This window comes from Drosophila suzukii, chromosome X (genome assembly GCF_043229965.1).
Source record: "Drosophila suzukii chromosome X, CBGP_Dsuzu_IsoJpt1.0, whole genome shotgun sequence".
NCBI lineage: Eukaryota > Metazoa > Arthropoda > Insecta > Diptera > Drosophilidae > Drosophila > Drosophila suzukii.
Genome location: NC_092084.1, coordinates 10,387,633 through 10,404,843, shown reverse-complemented (window position 1 = coordinate 10,404,843; position 17,211 = coordinate 10,387,633). Strand labels below are relative to the sequence as shown.

Sequence of the window (17,211 nt, the reverse complement as noted above, 5' to 3'; positions counted from 1 at the left end):
CTTGTGTAAATATAATACATAACACATACACCCTTCATTCGATCGGCAAAATTTCTCTTTCGGCAGCACACAAAAAACTGTTGTAAATTAACGTATCTGTACCGTGTTCTTCCGTTGGGTTATTGGTCCTAAGTGTAAAGACAGCCTGTTTTCCCGGTTTTCCTCCAGACCGTAATCAGATAACCCCAGATAAGCCCAACGAAGCCGCTACAAAAAAAGGTAAAGGAAAAGTCCCGAGAACAGCCACCAACTACCGAATCCCCGAGCCGAAATCGCATCTGAAGAAGCGCCGTTCAGAGATCGCAACTCAAAAAACTATATCTCGCCCTCGTCGAAAGATCGCCCACGCATTTGGGAATATCGAAAAGTATTCGAAATTTTTAAATTCGCAAACGAGTAAATCCTGGCAAAGGAAGAGCACTATGGAGGACCTGCATCTGAAGCTCGGCGATTTGTCGCAACAAGCATTGGCCGCCCGGCACAGTTTGATATTGGGCTCCAAGCTGGGTGGTGCCATTGGTGGACCCCACCATCATCATCTTCGTCACTATCATCCACTGAATCGCCATCTCAATCAGCTGAACCAGCTAAACCAACTGAACCAACTGAACCAGCTGAGCCAGTTGAGCCAGTTGAATCGGTTAACTCAGCTAAATCATCTGACACAATTGAGCCAGCTGCAGCAGCACCTGCACCACCAACTGCATCTCACATCCGGTCTGAATCTCAACTTGGGCTTGGGCCACAAGATGCAGCACCTGACCCGCCAAATGCACATGGGCCTGGGGGGTCTGGGACTGGGTCTCCAGCGGGATCTCGACCTGGATATGGGTGGACATTTGGAGGGCGGCAGCAGTGCGAATAGCACCAGCAGCAGTACCAGCACCACGAGCAGCACCAGCACGAGCAGCGATCAGGGGCAAGGACATGGATCTGGGACTGGAGTTGGTGGACCAATGGGGCCCCAAGGCCAAGTCCCCCACGCCAACGCCCATGGCCCTGCCCAAGATAATGGTGATTCGCCGAGTGTCAAGAGCAGTGTCGTCAAGGAAACGGAGTGCAAGACGGAGGAGGGCGATTCGCTGGCGGTGCGCAAAAAGGAGCTGGACAAGGATCTTCTCGAGAAGCTGAAGCCCTCTGCCTCCGTCCTGCTGAAGGCGGCCAACTCCAAGTTGAATGCCGATGCCATGGCCTATACGATGCCCGGTGCCACAGTGGAGACCCTCTATGATGGCGGACTCTTGCCCAAGCCGAGCCACAGTGCTCCCTCGCACTTTCGACTGAATGCCGAGGCGGCTGTCTTTAAGCCCTCTTTGCTGGGCATTGGTTCGCTGGTTCCGGTTCAGCTACCACTTCCGGTTCCGCAATCACTGCTTCCGGCGGTATCGCTACCCCTACTTCCGGCCATTTCGCAGGGGGTTCTGGCGGCCGTCTCCCAGCCCCTACTGCCCACGCCATCACACTTCCTGGACCAGGACTTTCCGCCCCTCCAAGGTAACCATCATCATCATCATCACCATCATCAGCTGATGCATCCAGTGCAGCGTCATGGCGGCAAACCCTATGTCCGCTGGCGCAAACAGCCACTTCCGGACCTCTTCACCGCCGTCCTCTCACTGATTAAGGAACAATCGCGATCAGTCAGCTATCCGGAGATCATAAACACCCTGGCCCTGAGACTCCAGCGACCCGAGGTCGAGTTGAAGCGCCATGTGCCGCACACCCTGCACGCCGCCGTGAATAATGGGTATCTGAAGAAGGACGGCAATCGGTATACCCTGGTCTCCGAAATGGAACAGCTGGAGATCATGCGACGGAACCAGGAGGCTGCCATGCGGGCCAAGGAGCTGGAGAAGGAGCCATTGTCCTGGCGCAAGCGTTAGTCCATCAATATGCATATGATACTGGAACATTCGCATAACCCAATCCACATCGACATCATCTTCATCGATATTCACTGCACTTCGTATCCTTCGGCTTCATAACTTTTATATCCTTGAGCTAGCACAGCACTCGCGGCTATGATCATGTAGTCCTGTGAGTCGCAACACCCAGAGCCCCGAGTCCTGTGCCGCCGACGAGCCCTGCAATATGGTTTTACTGTACGTGAACTGCGTCCGCGGACCAGCGATCCGTGTGATCCTTGATACGTGACCCGTGCTCCTCGAATCGTGATCCCCGATCCTCGATCCGCGATCCACGGTCCGCCCATGAAGTCACGATGACGAATGTATATATACATATTCTATATATATATATATTAGCCCAATGGGGGACGGCCTTTTGTCGAACTGCTGCCTCCAAAGGATGTTTCGTTTTGCCTGATGTTCCCAATTGCGTTCCAACATAGAAACAATCGAGTTCTCCTGGTTCAGCGCTTTACAATTCCAAGCTATTCGGGTAAATAAAATTTTAGTTTTTCATTCATGATTTTTAATGGACAAGGGAAACAGAACTTTACTTTCAAGCTTATGTACCGAAATACTGAAGAATTCGCGTGGATTTGTTGGTTGGAATAAAACACGCTATAAGCATGGACACTTTAAATTTGAAACAATGCAGTTTATCCAAATCGAGAACATCTCTACGTGTGTACTTTATTTAGGTATTAATAAATAACTTTAACAAAATATTTACTCACCAAGTTTTACTATCTTTAAGTCTTGGCAGTTATGAAGCAACAATATATCTTTAACTCCAGCCACTCACTTTGTATTTTATTTGCACATTCCCCTGATCCCTATCTTTTTAACGACCCAACTATCCATTCCCATTCAAATTCTGCTGGCCGGCCATTAAATTTTTGCATTCAACTCTGTGTTTATCAATTTAAACATACAGTCAGTCATTCAGTCGGTCGGCGGTTATTCGGATCTGTTCAGTTAACTAGCTATTGTGCGCAGAGTGGCGAGTATCTAGAGCTCATCATGATTGTTTTGTAATTGGAATGCGACAATGCGAGGCCAGAAAGGGGGAGTTGGATGGTTGGTGGTGGCTACAGGATGGAGGATGGAGGATGGAGGATGGCATCTACCAGAATGCAAGGACAATAACAACAGCAAGGATGAAAAGATGTGGGCGGAGGAGGACGACAGCGACGACGAGGACGAGTGAATGCCAACTCAACTAACAATTTGCTTCAATTATAAAAAGCGTCGCGACAAAGTGGCGCCAAGCTAGCGACGGGTGGGAATGAGTGGGTGGATCATGGGCGTTATCAGCAAGGGGGTTTTGGATGTTAACCCCCCCACCTGACTGTTATTATACCATGGAAAACATTGTGTTAAAACGTATGCCTTACAAAATTTGTTCTAAATATCAACCGCCTCTCAAACAAAGCCCAGCTACGCCACTGGGCTGGCCGCATTGGAGCATGGATGAGATGCTGTTGTTGCTCTGGCTGCTGCTGTTGCTTTTGCTGTGCTGTGCTGTTGCTGCTGATGAAATGGGTAAACAGTGGACAGAGTGGCCCGGGGGTATGGCCTGGTAATCAGCATGGCGACGCACTGCTCCTTTGAGTCCTCAACTGCCTCCTTATTTAAGGGCAGCCCATCTGTGCTGGCGACTAAAGATAGCTAAAAGCTCTTAGTCCATGTCGCATCAGCTTTTTTTGCAAAAATATGTCAAAAGTTAAACATTTTCATGTTTGAATGCCATTGGATTGGAAATTAAACAACGATTTTAACGAGGTATGACACTCTTCGATCTGACGCTTATTTTTTTTATAGCAGCCAAAAAACTGATTTTTTATGGCGTAAAAATGGGATTCAGATTTTGTCAAAAATACGATTTTCAGATTTTTGCCAAAAAACCGATTTTTCTTTCCAGTTTTTCAATCGCAGTTTGGCCAAATCAAGGAGTACAGCTAAAAGACCGACTGTTTTGAACAGCTTGCCTAATATGCTAACGATCCCAATCACTTTAAGGAAAATTTATTTTTTGCCCAATTTTATCATTTTTGGTAAGGGGGTGTATCGTCTATTTTTTCGAAAAAAGTCTAAAATTAAAAATTTCCAGGTTTGGATGCCAATGGATTGGAAATTAAGCAACGAGCTCAACGAGGTATGGCATTCCTCGATCTGACGCTTATTTTTTTTATAGCAGCCAAAAAACTGATTTTTTATGGCGTAAAAATGGGATTCAGATTTTGTCAAAAATACGATTTTCAGATTTTTGCCAAAAAACCGATTTTTCTTTCCAGTTTTTCAATCGCAGTTTGGCCAAATCAAGGCGTACAGCTAAAAGACCGACTGTTTTGAACAGCTTGCTTAATATGCTAACGATCCCAGTCATTTTAAGGAAAATTTATTTTTTGACCAGTTTTCGCATTTTTGGTAAGGGGGTGTATCGTCTATTTTTTCAAAAAAAGTCAAAAATTAAAAATTTTCAGGTTTGGATGCGAATGGATTGGAAATTAAGCAACGAGCTCAACGAGGTATGGCATTCCTCGATCTGACGCTTATTTTTGTTATAGCAGCCAAAAAACTGATTTTTTATGGCGTAAAAATGGGATTCAGATTTTGTCAAAAATACGATTTTCAGATTTTTGCCAAAAAACCGATTTTTCTTTCCAGTTTTTCAATCGCAGTTTGGCCAAATCAAGGCGTACAGCTAAAAGACCGACTGTTTTGAACAGCTTGCTTAATATGCTAACGATCCCAGTCATTTTAAGGAAAATTTATTTTTTGACCAGTTTTCGCATTTTTGGTAAGGGGGTGTATCGTCTATTTTTTCAAAAAAAGTCAAAAATTAAAAATTTTCAGGTTTGGATGCGAATTGATTGGAAATTAAGCAACGAGCTCAACGAGGTATGGCATTCCTCGATCTGACGCTTATTTTTGTTATAGCAGCCAAAAAACTGATTTTTTATGGCGTAAAAATGGGATTCAGATTTTGTCAAAAATACGATTTTGCAAATTTTTGCCAAAAAACCGATTTTTCTTTCCAGTTTTTCAATCGCAGTTTGGCCAAATCAAGGCGTACAGCTAAAAGACCGAATGTTTTGAACAGCTTGCTTAATATGCTAACAATCCCAGTCACTTTAAGGAAAATTTATTTTTTGACCAGTTTTCGCATTTTTGGTAAGGGGGTGTATCGTCTATTTTTTCAAAAAAAGTCAAAAATTAAACACTTTCAGGTTTGAATGCCAATGGATTGGAAATTAAGCAATCAGCTTCACGAGGTATGACATTCCTCGATCTGACGCTTATTTGTTTTATAGCAGCCAAAAAACTGACTTTTTATGGCGAAAAAATGGGATTCAGATTTTGTCAAAAATACGATTTTTAGATTTTTGCCAAAAAACCGATTTTTCTTTCCAGTTTTTCAATCGCAGTTTGGCCAAATCAAGGCGTACAGCTAAAAGACCGACTGTTTTGAACAGCTTGCTTAATATGCTAACAATCCCAGTCACTTTAAGGAAAATTTATTTTTTGACCAGTTTTCGCATTTTTGGTGAGGGGGTGTATCGTCTATTTTTTCGAAAAAAGTCAAAAATTAAAAATTTCCAGGTTTGAATGCCAATGGATTGGAAATTAAGCAACGAGCTCAACGAGGTGTGGCATTCCTCGATCTGACGCTTATTTGTTTTATAGCAGCCAAAAAACTGACTTTTTATGGCGAAAAAATGGGATTCAGATTTTGTCAAAAATACGATTTTCAGATTTTTGCCAAAAAACCGATTTTTCTTTCCAGTTTTTCAATCGCAGTTTGGCCAAATCAAGGCGTACAGCTAAAAGACCGACTGTTTTGAACAGCTTGCTTAATATGCTAACAATACCAGTCACTTTAAGGAAAATTTATTTTTTGACCTGTTTTCGCATTTTTGGTAAGGGGGTGTATCGTCTATTTTTTCAAAAAAAGTCAAAAATTAAAAATTTCCAGGTTTGGATGCCAATGGATTGGAAATTAAGCAACGAGCTCAACGAGGTGTGGCATTCCTCGATCTGACGCTTTTTTTTTTATAGCAGCCAAAAAACTGATTTTTTATGGCGTAAAAATGGGATTCAGATTTTGTCAAAAATACGATTTTCAGATTTTTGCCAAAAAACCGATTTTTCTTTCCAGTTTTTCAATCGCAGTTTGGCCAAATCAAGGCGTACAGCTAAAAGACCGACTGTTTTGAACAGCTTGCTTAATATGCTAACAATCCCAGTCACCTTAAGGAAAATTTATTTTTTGACCAGTTTTCGAATTTTTGGTAAGGGGGTGTATCGTCTATTTTTTCAAAAAAAGTCAAAAATTAAAAATTTCCAGGTTTGGATGCCAATGGATTGGAAATTAAGCAACGAGCTCAACGAGGTGTGGCATTCCTCGATCTGACGCTTTTTTTTTTATAGCAGCCAAAAAACTGATTTTTTATGGCGTAAAAATGGGATTCAGATTTTGTCAAAAATACGATTTTCAGATTTTCGCCAAAAAACCGATTTTTCTTTCCAGTTTTTCAATCACAGTTTGGCCAAATCAAGACGTACAGCTAAAAGACCGACTGTTTTGAACAGCTTGCTAAATATGCTAACGATCGAAATCACTTTAAGGAAAATTTATTTTTTGACCAGTTTTCGCATTTTTGGTAAGGGGGTGTATCGTCTATTTTTTCAAAAGAAGTAAAAAATTAGAAATTTCCAGGTTTGATGCCAATGGATTGGAAATTAAGCAACGAGCTCAACGAGGTATGGCATTCCTCGATCGGACGCTTATTTCTTTTATAGCAGCCAAAAAACTGATTTTTTATGGCGTAAAAATGGGATTCAGATTTTGTCAAAAATACGATTTTCAGATTTTTGCCAAAAAACCGATTTTTCTTTCCAGTTTTTCAATCGCAGTTTGGCCAAATCAAGGCGTACAGCTAAAAGACCGACTGTTTTGAACAGCTTGCTTAATATGCTAACAATCCCAGTCACTTTAAGGAAAATTTATTTTTTGACCAGTTTTCGCATTTTTGGTAAGGGGGTGTATCGTCTATTTTTTCAAAAAAAGTCAAAAATTAAAAATTTCCAGGTTTGATGCCAATGGATTGGAAATTAAGCAACGAGCTCAACGAGGTATGGCATTCCTCGATCGGACGCTTATTTTTTTTATAGCAGCCAAAAAACTGATTTTTTATGGCGTAAAAATGGGATTCAGATTTTGTCAAAAATACGATTTTGCAGATTTTTGCCAAAAAACCGATTTTTCTTTCCAGTTTTTCAATCGCAGTTTGGCCAAATCAAGGCGTACAGCTAAAAGACCGAATGTTTTGAACAGCTTGCTTAATATGCTAACAATCCCAGTCACTTTAAGGAAAATTTATTTTTTGACCAGTTTTCGCATTTTTGGTAAGGGGGTGTATCGTCTATTTTTTCAAAAAAAGTCAAAAATTAAACACTTTCAGGTTTGAATGCCAATGGATTGGAAATTAAGCAATCAGCTTCACGAGGTATGACATTCCTCGATCTGACGCTTATTTGTTTTATAGCAGCCAAAAAACTGACTTTTTATGGCGAAAAAATGGGATTCAGATTTTGTCAAAAATACGATTTTTAGATTTTTGCCAAAAAACCGATTTTTCTTTCCAGTTTTTCAATCGCAGTTTGGCCAAATCAAGGCGTACAGCTAAAAGACCGACTGTTTTGAACAGCTTGCTTAATATGCTAACAATCCCAGTCACTTTAAGGAAAATTTATTTTTTGACCAGTTTTCGCATTTTTGGTGAGGGGGTGTATCGTCTATTTTTTCGAAAAAAGTCAAAAATTAAAAATTTCCAGGTTTGAATGCCAATGGATTGGAAATTAAGCAACGAGCTCAACGAGGTGTGGCATTCCTCGATCTGACGCTTATTTGTTTTATAGCAGCCAAAAAACTGACTTTTTATGGCGAAAAAATGGGATTCAGATTTTGTCAAAAATACGATTTTCAGATTTTTGCCAAAAAACCGATTTTTCTTTCCAGTTTTTCAATCGCAGTTTGGCCAAATCAAGGCGTACAGCTAAAAGACCGACTGTTTTGAACAGCTTGCTTAATATGCTAACAATCCCAGTCACCTTAAGGAAAATTTATTTTTTGACCAGTTTTCGAATTTTTGGTAAGGGGGTGTATCGTCTATTTTTTCAAAAAAAGTCAAAAATTAAAAATTTCCAGGTTTGGATGCCAATGGATTGGAAATTAAGCAACGAGCTCAACGAGGTGTGGCATTCCTCGATCTGACGCTTTTTTTTTTATAGCAGCCAAAAAACTGATTTTTTATGGCGTAAAAATGGGATTCAGATTTTGTCAAAAATACGATTTTCAGATTTTTGCCAAAAAACCGATTTTTCTTTCCAGTTTTTCAATCGCAGTTTGGCCAAATCAAGGCGTACAGCTAAAAGACCGACTGTTTTGAACAGCTTGCTTAATATGCTAACAATCCCAGTCACCTTAAGGAAAATTTATTTTTTGACCAGTTTTCGAATTTTTGGTAAGGGGGTGTATCGTCTATTTTTTCAAAAAAAGTCAAAAATTAAAAATTTCCAGGTTTGGATGCCAATGGATTGGAAATTAAGCAACGAGCTCAACGAGGTGTGGCATTCCTCGATCTGACGCTTTTTTTTTTATAGCAGCCAAAAAACTGATTTTTTATGGCGTAAAAATGGGATTCAGATTTTGTCAAAAATACGATTTTCAGATTTTCGCCAAAAAACCGATTTTTCTTTCCAGTTTTTCAATCGCAGTTTGGCCAAATCAAGGCGTACAGCTAAAAGACCGACTGTTTTGAACAGCTTGCTTAATATGCTAACAATCCCAGTCACTTTAAGGAAAATTTATTTTTTGACCAGTTTTCGCATTTTTGGTAAGGGGGTGTATCGTCTATTTTTTCAAAAAAAGTCAAAAATTAAAAATTTCCAGGTTTGATGCCAATGGATTGGAAATTAAGCAACGAGCTCAACGAGGTATGGCATTCCTCGATCGGACGCTTATTTTTTTTATAGCAGCCAAAAAACTGATTTTTTATGGCGTAAAAATGGGATTCAGATTTTGTCAAAAATACGATTTTGCAGATTTTTGCCAAAAAACCGATTTTTCTTTCCAGTTTTTCAATCGCAGTTTGGCCAAATCAAGGCGTACAGCTAAAAGACCGAATGTTTTGAACAGCTTGCTTAATATGCTAACAATCCCAGTCACTTTAAGGAAAATTTATTTTTTGACCAGTTTTCGCATTTTTGGTAAGGGGGTGTATCGTCTATTTTTTCAAAAAAAGTCAAAAATTAAACACTTTCAGGTTTGAATGCCAATGGATTGGAAATTAAGCAATCAGCTTCACGAGGTATGACATTCCTCGATCTGACGCTTATTTGTTTTATAGCAGCCAAAAAACTGACTTTTTATGGCGAAAAAATGGGATTCAGATTTTGTCAAAAATACGATTTTTAGATTTTTGCCAAAAAACCGATTTTTCTTTCCAGTTTTTCAATCGCAGTTTGGCCAAATCAAGGCGTACAGCTAAAAGACCGACTGTTTTGAACAGCTTGCTTAATATGCTAACAATCCCAGTCACTTTAAGGAAAATTTATTTTTTGACCAGTTTTCGCATTTTTGGTGAGGGGGTGTATCGTCTATTTTTTCGAAAAAAGTCAAAAATTAAAAATTTCCAGGTTTGAATGCCAATGGATTGGAAATTAAGCAACGAGCTCAACGAGGTGTGGCATTCCTCGATCTGACGCTTATTTGTTTTATAGCAGCCAAAAAACTGACTTTTTATGGCGAAAAAATGGGATTCAGATTTTGTCAAAAATACGATTTTCAGATTTTTGCCAAAAAACCGATTTTTCTTTCCAGTTTTTCAATCGCAGTTTGGCCAAATCAAGGCGTACAGCTAAAAGACCGACTGTTTTGAACAGCTTGCTTAATATGCTAACAATCCCAGTCACCTTAAGGAAAATTTATTTTTTGACCAGTTTTCGAATTTTTGGTAAGGGGGTGTATCGTCTATTTTTTCAAAAAAAGTCAAAAATTAAAAATTTCCAGGTTTGGATGCCAATGGATTGGAAATTAAGCAACGAGCTCAACGAGGTGTGGCATTCCTCGATCTGACGCTTTTTTTTTTATAGCAGCCAAAAAACTGATTTTTTATGGCGTAAAAATGGGATTCAGATTTTGTCAAAAATACGATTTTCAGATTTTTGCCAAAAAACCGATTTTTCTTTCCAGTTTTTCAATCGCAGTTTGGCCAAATCAAGGCGTACAGCTAAAAGACCGACTGTTTTGAACAGCTTGCTTAATATGCTAACAATCCCAGTCACCTTAAGGAAAATTTATTTTTTGACCAGTTTTCGAATTTTTGGTAAGGGGGTGTATCGTCTATTTTTTCAAAAAAAGTCAAAAATTAAAAATTTCCAGGTTTGGATGCCAATGGATTGGAAATTAAGCAACGAGCTCAACGAGGTGTGGCATTCCTCGATCTGACGCTTTTTTTTTTATAGCAGCCAAAAAACTGATTTTTTATGGCGTAAAAATGGGATTCAGATTTTGTCAAAAATACGATTTTCAGATTTTCGCCAAAAAACCGATTTTTCTTTCCAGTTTTTCAATCGCAGTTTGGCCAAATCAAGGCGTACAGCTAAAAGACCGACTGTTTTGAACAGCTTGCTTAATATGCTAACAATCCCAGTCACTTTAAGGAAAATTTATTTTTTGACCAGTTTTCGCATTTTTGGTAAGGGGGTGTATCGTCTATTTTTTCAAAAAAAGTCAAAAATTAAAAATTTCCAGGTTTGATGCCAATGGATTGGAAATTAAGCAACGAGCTCAACGAGGTATGGCATTCCTCGATCGGACGCTTATTTTTTTTATAGCAGCCAAAAAACTGATTTTTTATGGCGTAAAAATGGGATTCAGATTTTGTCAAAAATACGATTTTGCAGATTTTTGCCAAAAAACCGATTTTTCTTTCCAGTTTTTCAATCGCAGTTTGGCCAAATCAAGGCGTACAGCTAAAAGACCGAATGTTTTGAACAGCTTGCTTAATATGCTAACAATCCCAGTCACTTTAAGGAAAATTTATTTTTTGACCAGTTTTCGCATTTTTGGTAAGGGGGTGTATCGTCTATTTTTTCAAAAGAAGTAAAAAATTAGAAATTTCCAGGTTTGATGCCAATGGATTGGAAATTAAGCAACGAGCTCAACGAGGTATGGCATTCCTCGATCTGACGCATATTTTTTTTATAGCAGCCAAAAAATTGATTTTTTATGGCGTAAAAATGGGATTCAGATTTTGTCAAAAATACGATTTTCAGATTTTCGCCAAAAAACCGATTTTTCTTTCCAGTTTTTCAATCACAATTTGGCCAAATCAAGACGTACAGCTAAAAGACCGACTGTTTTGAACAGCTTGCTAAATATGCTAACGATCGAAATCACTTTAAGGAAAATTTATTTTTTGACCAGTTTTCGCATTTTTGGTAAGGGGGTGGTATCGTCTATTTTTTCAAAAGAAGTAAAAAATTAGAAATTTCCAGGTTTGATGCCAATGGATTGGAAATTAAGCAACGAGCTCAACGAGGTATGGCATTCCTCGATCTGACGCTTATTTTTGTTATAGCAGCCAAAAAACTGATTTTTTATGGCGTAAAAATGGAATTCAGATTTTGTCAAAAATACGATTTTCAGATTTTCGCCAAAAAACCGATTTTTCTTTCCAGTTTTTCAATCACAGATTGGCCAAATCAAGACGTACAGCTAAAAGACCGACTGTTTTGAACAGCTTGCTAAATATGCCAACTATCCCAATCACTTTAAGGAAAATATATTTTTTGACCAGTTTTCGCATTTTTGCGAAAAATGTAAAAAATCAAACATTTTCAGGTTTGAATATAAATGGATAGGAAATTAAGCCACGAGTGTAATGATGCGTGGTACTCCTCATTCAGACTATTAACTGAATAATGACAGCCAAAACACTGACTTTTTAGGGCGAAAAAATGGGATTCATATGTTGGTCAAAAATGCACATAATTTGTTTTGGCTTTTTAATCATATTTAAGTCAAATCAAGGCGTACAGCTAAAATACCGACTGTTATGGGCAGCTTCCTACATTTGCTAATGGCCTGCTTCACTTTTAAGAATAAGGGAAAATGTACAATATTTAACAGTATTTGGCAGTCCCCTAAAGTGATTCCATTAAGCTAGAAAATAGCCAAGTGTGCACATCCTGCAGAGAGGAGCGTGGAGCAGAGGCGACGACTCGGTGACGCAGCTGGCCTCGACCGGAATGAAAGTGGAACTGGAACTCGAACTGGAGCACCGAGGAGCCTCCGCTGGCGTCAGCCTCAACCCATCTTTGCCGGCTTTGTCTGCCGTCTATATGGTCATCAACTTATTTGCATGCTGCAACTCGGAGCCTGTCATAATTGTATTTGGTGCCGCCAGTCAGGGATCAGGAATCAGGCACTTCGATACGCCAGGCCGGAGTCCTGTCCAAAGTTTGTTGCCTCAACGAACCTGTTGACTCTCACTCTTTTTCCAACTGGAGGAGCAGACAGATTTCAGGATTACGGCATCCGCCCAGCTGAGCGATGATTTACCGAGCTCGTGTGATTCATAAATATCTCTGCTCAGGAATCCCGGTGTCCATTGTCCTTCTGCCCCGTGAAAGATGTGCACTGAGAGAAAAGTGGAATGGCTAAACAAACAATTAGAAAGAGGATTTTAAATCGTTTTGATAAAAACTCTCCTTTTTATTTTCCAATCCTTAATTTCTTTAGTAATAATATTAGGTTTCTTTTTCTTACATTTTATCTACGTACAATGGAAATATCTTTACATTTAAAACTACTGAAATAGGTGTCCAAAAGTATGCTACAATATATTAACTATTTGTAATTTAATGTTTTCATAGCATAGTTTTTGGCACCTTCTTAAGAAGTTTTAAAACCAAAACCGTTTTATTGGGGTTTTATAATTTATTTACTGAAGAGATTTTGTTCGATACTTTGGTAACTTTTAACAAGGATAGCTGGTTTTTCCACAGTGTAAGACAAGAACTCGCATTCACAGAGAATGAGCTGGCTGCCATTTGTCATGGCATTCCATGAAGAGAAGCGTGAACCAAACGCCGAGGCATGTGTGCGAACGGAGCTGAGTTTAAATGTTAATAGTTCACAGGCTGCTCGATCCTCCGGCATTTGAACCGGACTGAGCTGGCCGTAATGTTGCGTGTCAACGGAATGCTGAGCAGGCCAGATTAGCCGATGATGCAGCTCCTGGCTGCAATCTTATCGAAAGGTATGTTAGGGGGTTTGTTGGGTGTTGCATCCCCAGAAGGAGGGCTCTGAAAGACGGGGAACCCCCAGGTATCTGCAGGGGGAACATTGATCTCCCTTTTCCTGACCATTAAGCCATTGTGGCGTGGTTACCACCAATAATTATATAAGGCGAGTAGTAGCGGAATAGGCAGACTATAAAAACAGCTAAGGCTTAGGAAAAAAATACGAAACATAATAGGTTCTATAAAGAATGAAAAAGAGTTTTTGCTCTGGCTCTGCTCAAACAAGAAAAAAGGAAAAAATGAATTGTTTATGCTAAACAATATGAAAAGGCAACACGGCTTTGTGGCAAAATATACAACAAAAGAGTTGATTTCAGGCTAAATAAATATTAATGATAAATTGTGAAAACATGGAATAAAAATAAACAAAAGTATTAGTCCTATCTGGTTAGGCACTAAAAAATTTCGAAAAAGAACACAACACGAAGAAATAATTGAAAATGGCTGGTCAAAGAACAAAGCTCCAGCAAAAAATTGTAAAGTTTAAAAAATCGTTTTATTTTTTGTTTGTTTTAAACTGAATGTGAGTAAATGTGGTAAAAAACAGGGTTATCAAATTGGTCTTCACCACCGAAAATTAAACCAGCAATACCTCCTTCCTGCGGATTGACCACCCAATTAGCGGATTACCCGCGCAACCCTTAACCCCTGAGCACCTATACAATCAGCCAAATAATAACAATCATTTAATTTCAGGTTAATTGCACACACTTTGGTTTGTGTTGGGGCCATAAATTGTGTGCATTCGTCGGCCGATGCCTGGTGTTTGTGTAATTTATTCGCATATTTCAGTGGAGCGTGGAGTGACAGGGTGAAATTATGCTACAAAATGCCAGGAATTCCTAATGCCTACCCCCCGTAAAGTTTTCGGCAGGGGGGTGCAGCAGGGGCGGAGTAATAGATGTGGCCCAAGTCAAGACAGAAACGAGGGCAGACACATCCAGCAGGGGCACACAAAAACTCTGGCCTGCTAAACGCATTTACGTGTCAAAACTAATTTAATGTTTCGCCCCCGGGTGGACTGTACCGAACTGTACCGAGCTGAAATGGAACGGAACGGAATGGGAACGGGAATGGGAATGGACTGCGGGAAACGGGAACGGAAACGGAAAGGGAAAGGGAAACGCATACGCAGCGAGCCAGTGGCGTCTGACCATATTTTGCTTATTTATTTGCCTTGCAGCAAATGCCCCGACACCACGGCACCCGCCCTCGCACATTTCTCACCTAATAAAATTACAATGGCCACACCAAACGCACCCCCTGCCATGCACCCTCACATGTTGCTCCTGCCCCGTTGTCCTTTTCGCTCCTTTTTGATGTAAATTTAATTTCGGTTTTCACATTTTGAGGTTTTCATAGCCACATGCTGGCATGAGGGTGGTGCAGAGAGAGAAATATTTGCTGCATCTTGGTCACACTGAAAAAGCCTTGGAAGTAAATGTTCCATATGTCCTTGTATTATAATTATATGATCCTTATATTTAACAATTCATTTAAGATCTAACATCTCCTTGGTACACTGGAAAAGTCTTGGCAGTAGATGTTCTATAAGTTCTGATATTATTACTATATTATAATATATTATTATTATATGATCCTTATATTTAACAATGCAACAATTCATTTAAGATCTAATATCTCTTTGACCTCTAAATGGAACACAAGTTAGCAATCAAGTTCGAAATTAAAAAAAAGTTTTAATATAACCTTAACTTGCTTGAACGTTTATGTTTTTTAACTTTTAAACAAATATAATGATATAACATATTTTTTAAATGGAAAACTCGTGATATTTGGCAATGCTGTGCTTGTTTTCTCGGCGTGTGCTTCCAGAGTCCTGTGTTACTGAGAGTCCTGAACTCCAAGTGAGTGTCCGTGTCCGGGTCCTGTCCTCCCAGAGCCTCAACCCCCCCTCCACCTCGTATCCCCGGGGACTCGGGGGAGCATATTCAGCTGCCGTAATGCTTCTTTCATCGCCGCTTCCTTCACCCCAAACTCGTGATCCTGCTGCTGCTGCTGTTCTTTTCCTTTGCCCTGTCACTCCGTCATCAGCGTCGCATATTGTTCGTCCTTTTCGGGGGTAGAGGAGGAAAAGGAGGAGGAGGAGATCCTGCGCCCCCCATATGAATATGTCAACTTGATTCCCTGGCGTGTGCTCCGAATCGAGTTCCTGTTTTTTTGTGCATTTTTTTCCTGTTTTTTTTCTTGCCGCTCTTGTTTCCGCTGCTGCATTGTCCGCCCAACTGAACTGCGATTTCAATTAAAACCCCTCGCCAAACCGATGCAATTTCAATCTGGTTTTCGGCACATATGCGGCCCCCTAATCAAATAATCCGCAAAACTCCGGCATAGCGTGTGGTTAACGTTGTTAACTCCAAAGGAGACTTGCGATAAATATCACCTGCGTTGTTAACGTGTCGAAAACATCGTCATACAGGACTATGTTCAAAAGTTCAATGACCAAAGCCGCAAGCCATTCACACACTGGCATCATTTTGGAGGAAGTTCACTTGGAGGGAGCTGATGGGAGCTGGAACGGAGTGAACAAAGCCTAAACAAAGTCTGACACTCGACACAAAGCCTAATTGCTGGACTCAGATCCCCCGATTCCCAGCCAGATCCCGAGCCAAATCCTGCCACTCCTCCGACTCCAACTCAACTCCAATTGCGACTGTGAAAAAGCGCCAAGTGCACTCGAGGTAATTTGATTTAATTGTGCGTGCCTGCCAGGGGCAACAACAAAAGCACTCAGCCAACTTGCAACAACTTGGCAACTTTTGCTCATATGTTTGTGGTCGCTTCGTTTTATGCCCTAACAAAAGGTATCCCAACTTTTTCCAAGAAACTTTAAAAACACACCTGTATACACGAAACTCTGCACACGACTTAGTAAACTCATATTGCTTTGTCAACTTTCTTATATTGTTGTATCATATGGGAGATATGGTGTGTAAAGAGAGTTCTATAAAAAAAATCTGTATTCCTGTGTATTTACAATGTTTACCTCCTATACATAAAAAACTGTGCATAAAACTTTGTAAGTTAATATTGTTTTAACATCTTTCTTTTCTATATTATTATATCATATGGGAGATATTATATGTAAAAAGAGTTCTTAAGAAAATATGATATTCCTGTATATACACATTTTTTAACCCCCAAAATTTGGACTATGGATGTCACAAACTAGATTGTAAAATGCCTTACTGTTTTATAAGATATTTAATTTATAGGTACTTTAAAAGTCAGTCTTCAAAAGAAGTTGATTCCTTTTATGTTTTTATATTCTATTTTTTTCTACTCTTTGCTCATAAGAAATTTACAAGTACCGAGAGTGTTGGCTCCTTTTCCTGGCTAGTGGGTCCCAGGTCAAAGGTTCCGAGTCCAAGTCTGAAGCTCTTGAACTCCGTGCATCCTGCGATGGTCCCTACCTGTGCCCCTTGAACTTGCAACTTGCAACCGCTTGAAGTGTTGGTCCGCCTGTTGTTTTTTCTTTTTTTTTCTGTTTGCCATGGTCACCATTGTCGGAGTTTATTAACTGCGGCTCTGTTTTTCTTATATTTTTCCTAGTTACCACTGGTTCCTGAACTCCTGCATAAATCATCAACGCAATGGCCTTTAATGCATAATTTATTTACCATTTCAGGATGCCCCCAGCTGTCTCTGTCTGCGGTTTCGCTTTCATTTTGTCGTTTTTTTTTTTGTTTAAGCTGGTTGGTTTTTAGTGCTGAGCAAATTTATGGCTGACGAGCATTTCCGCTTCCGTTCGCAATTACACGAGAGCGGCTAAAATAATAACGGGCAGCCGTAGAATCATCAAGAAGTCGGCCGCATAATCAATTATTCCCATTCGAATGGCGCCCAACACTGGGGACAACGATTCATGAATTTGTGATTGAATGGGAATCGATATTGTCATTAGACTTGG

The 17,211-nt window shown here is 39.9% G+C and overlaps 1 protein-coding gene across 1 annotated transcript; it reads left to right on the top strand.

Moving 5' to 3' along the window:
- LOC108016664 (uncharacterized) lies at positions 1 to 2,585 on the top strand. Its single transcript, XM_070997645.1, has 2 exons — positions 1 to 2,400; positions 2,469 to 2,585. The coding sequence occupies exon 1, from the start codon at positions 423 to 425 to the stop codon at positions 1,881 to 1,883; it is 1,461 nt and encodes a 486-aa protein (XP_070853746.1). The 5' UTR covers positions 1 to 422; the 3' UTR covers positions 1,884 to 2,400; positions 2,469 to 2,585.
- Positions 2,586 to 17,211: the final 14,626 nt, after the last annotated feature.

Excerpts from the sequence above, each read along its gene's own strand:
- LOC108016664 (XM_070997645.1), top strand. The coding sequence starts at position 423 with ATGGAGGACCTGCATCTGAAGCTCGGCGATTTGTCGCAACAAGCATTG.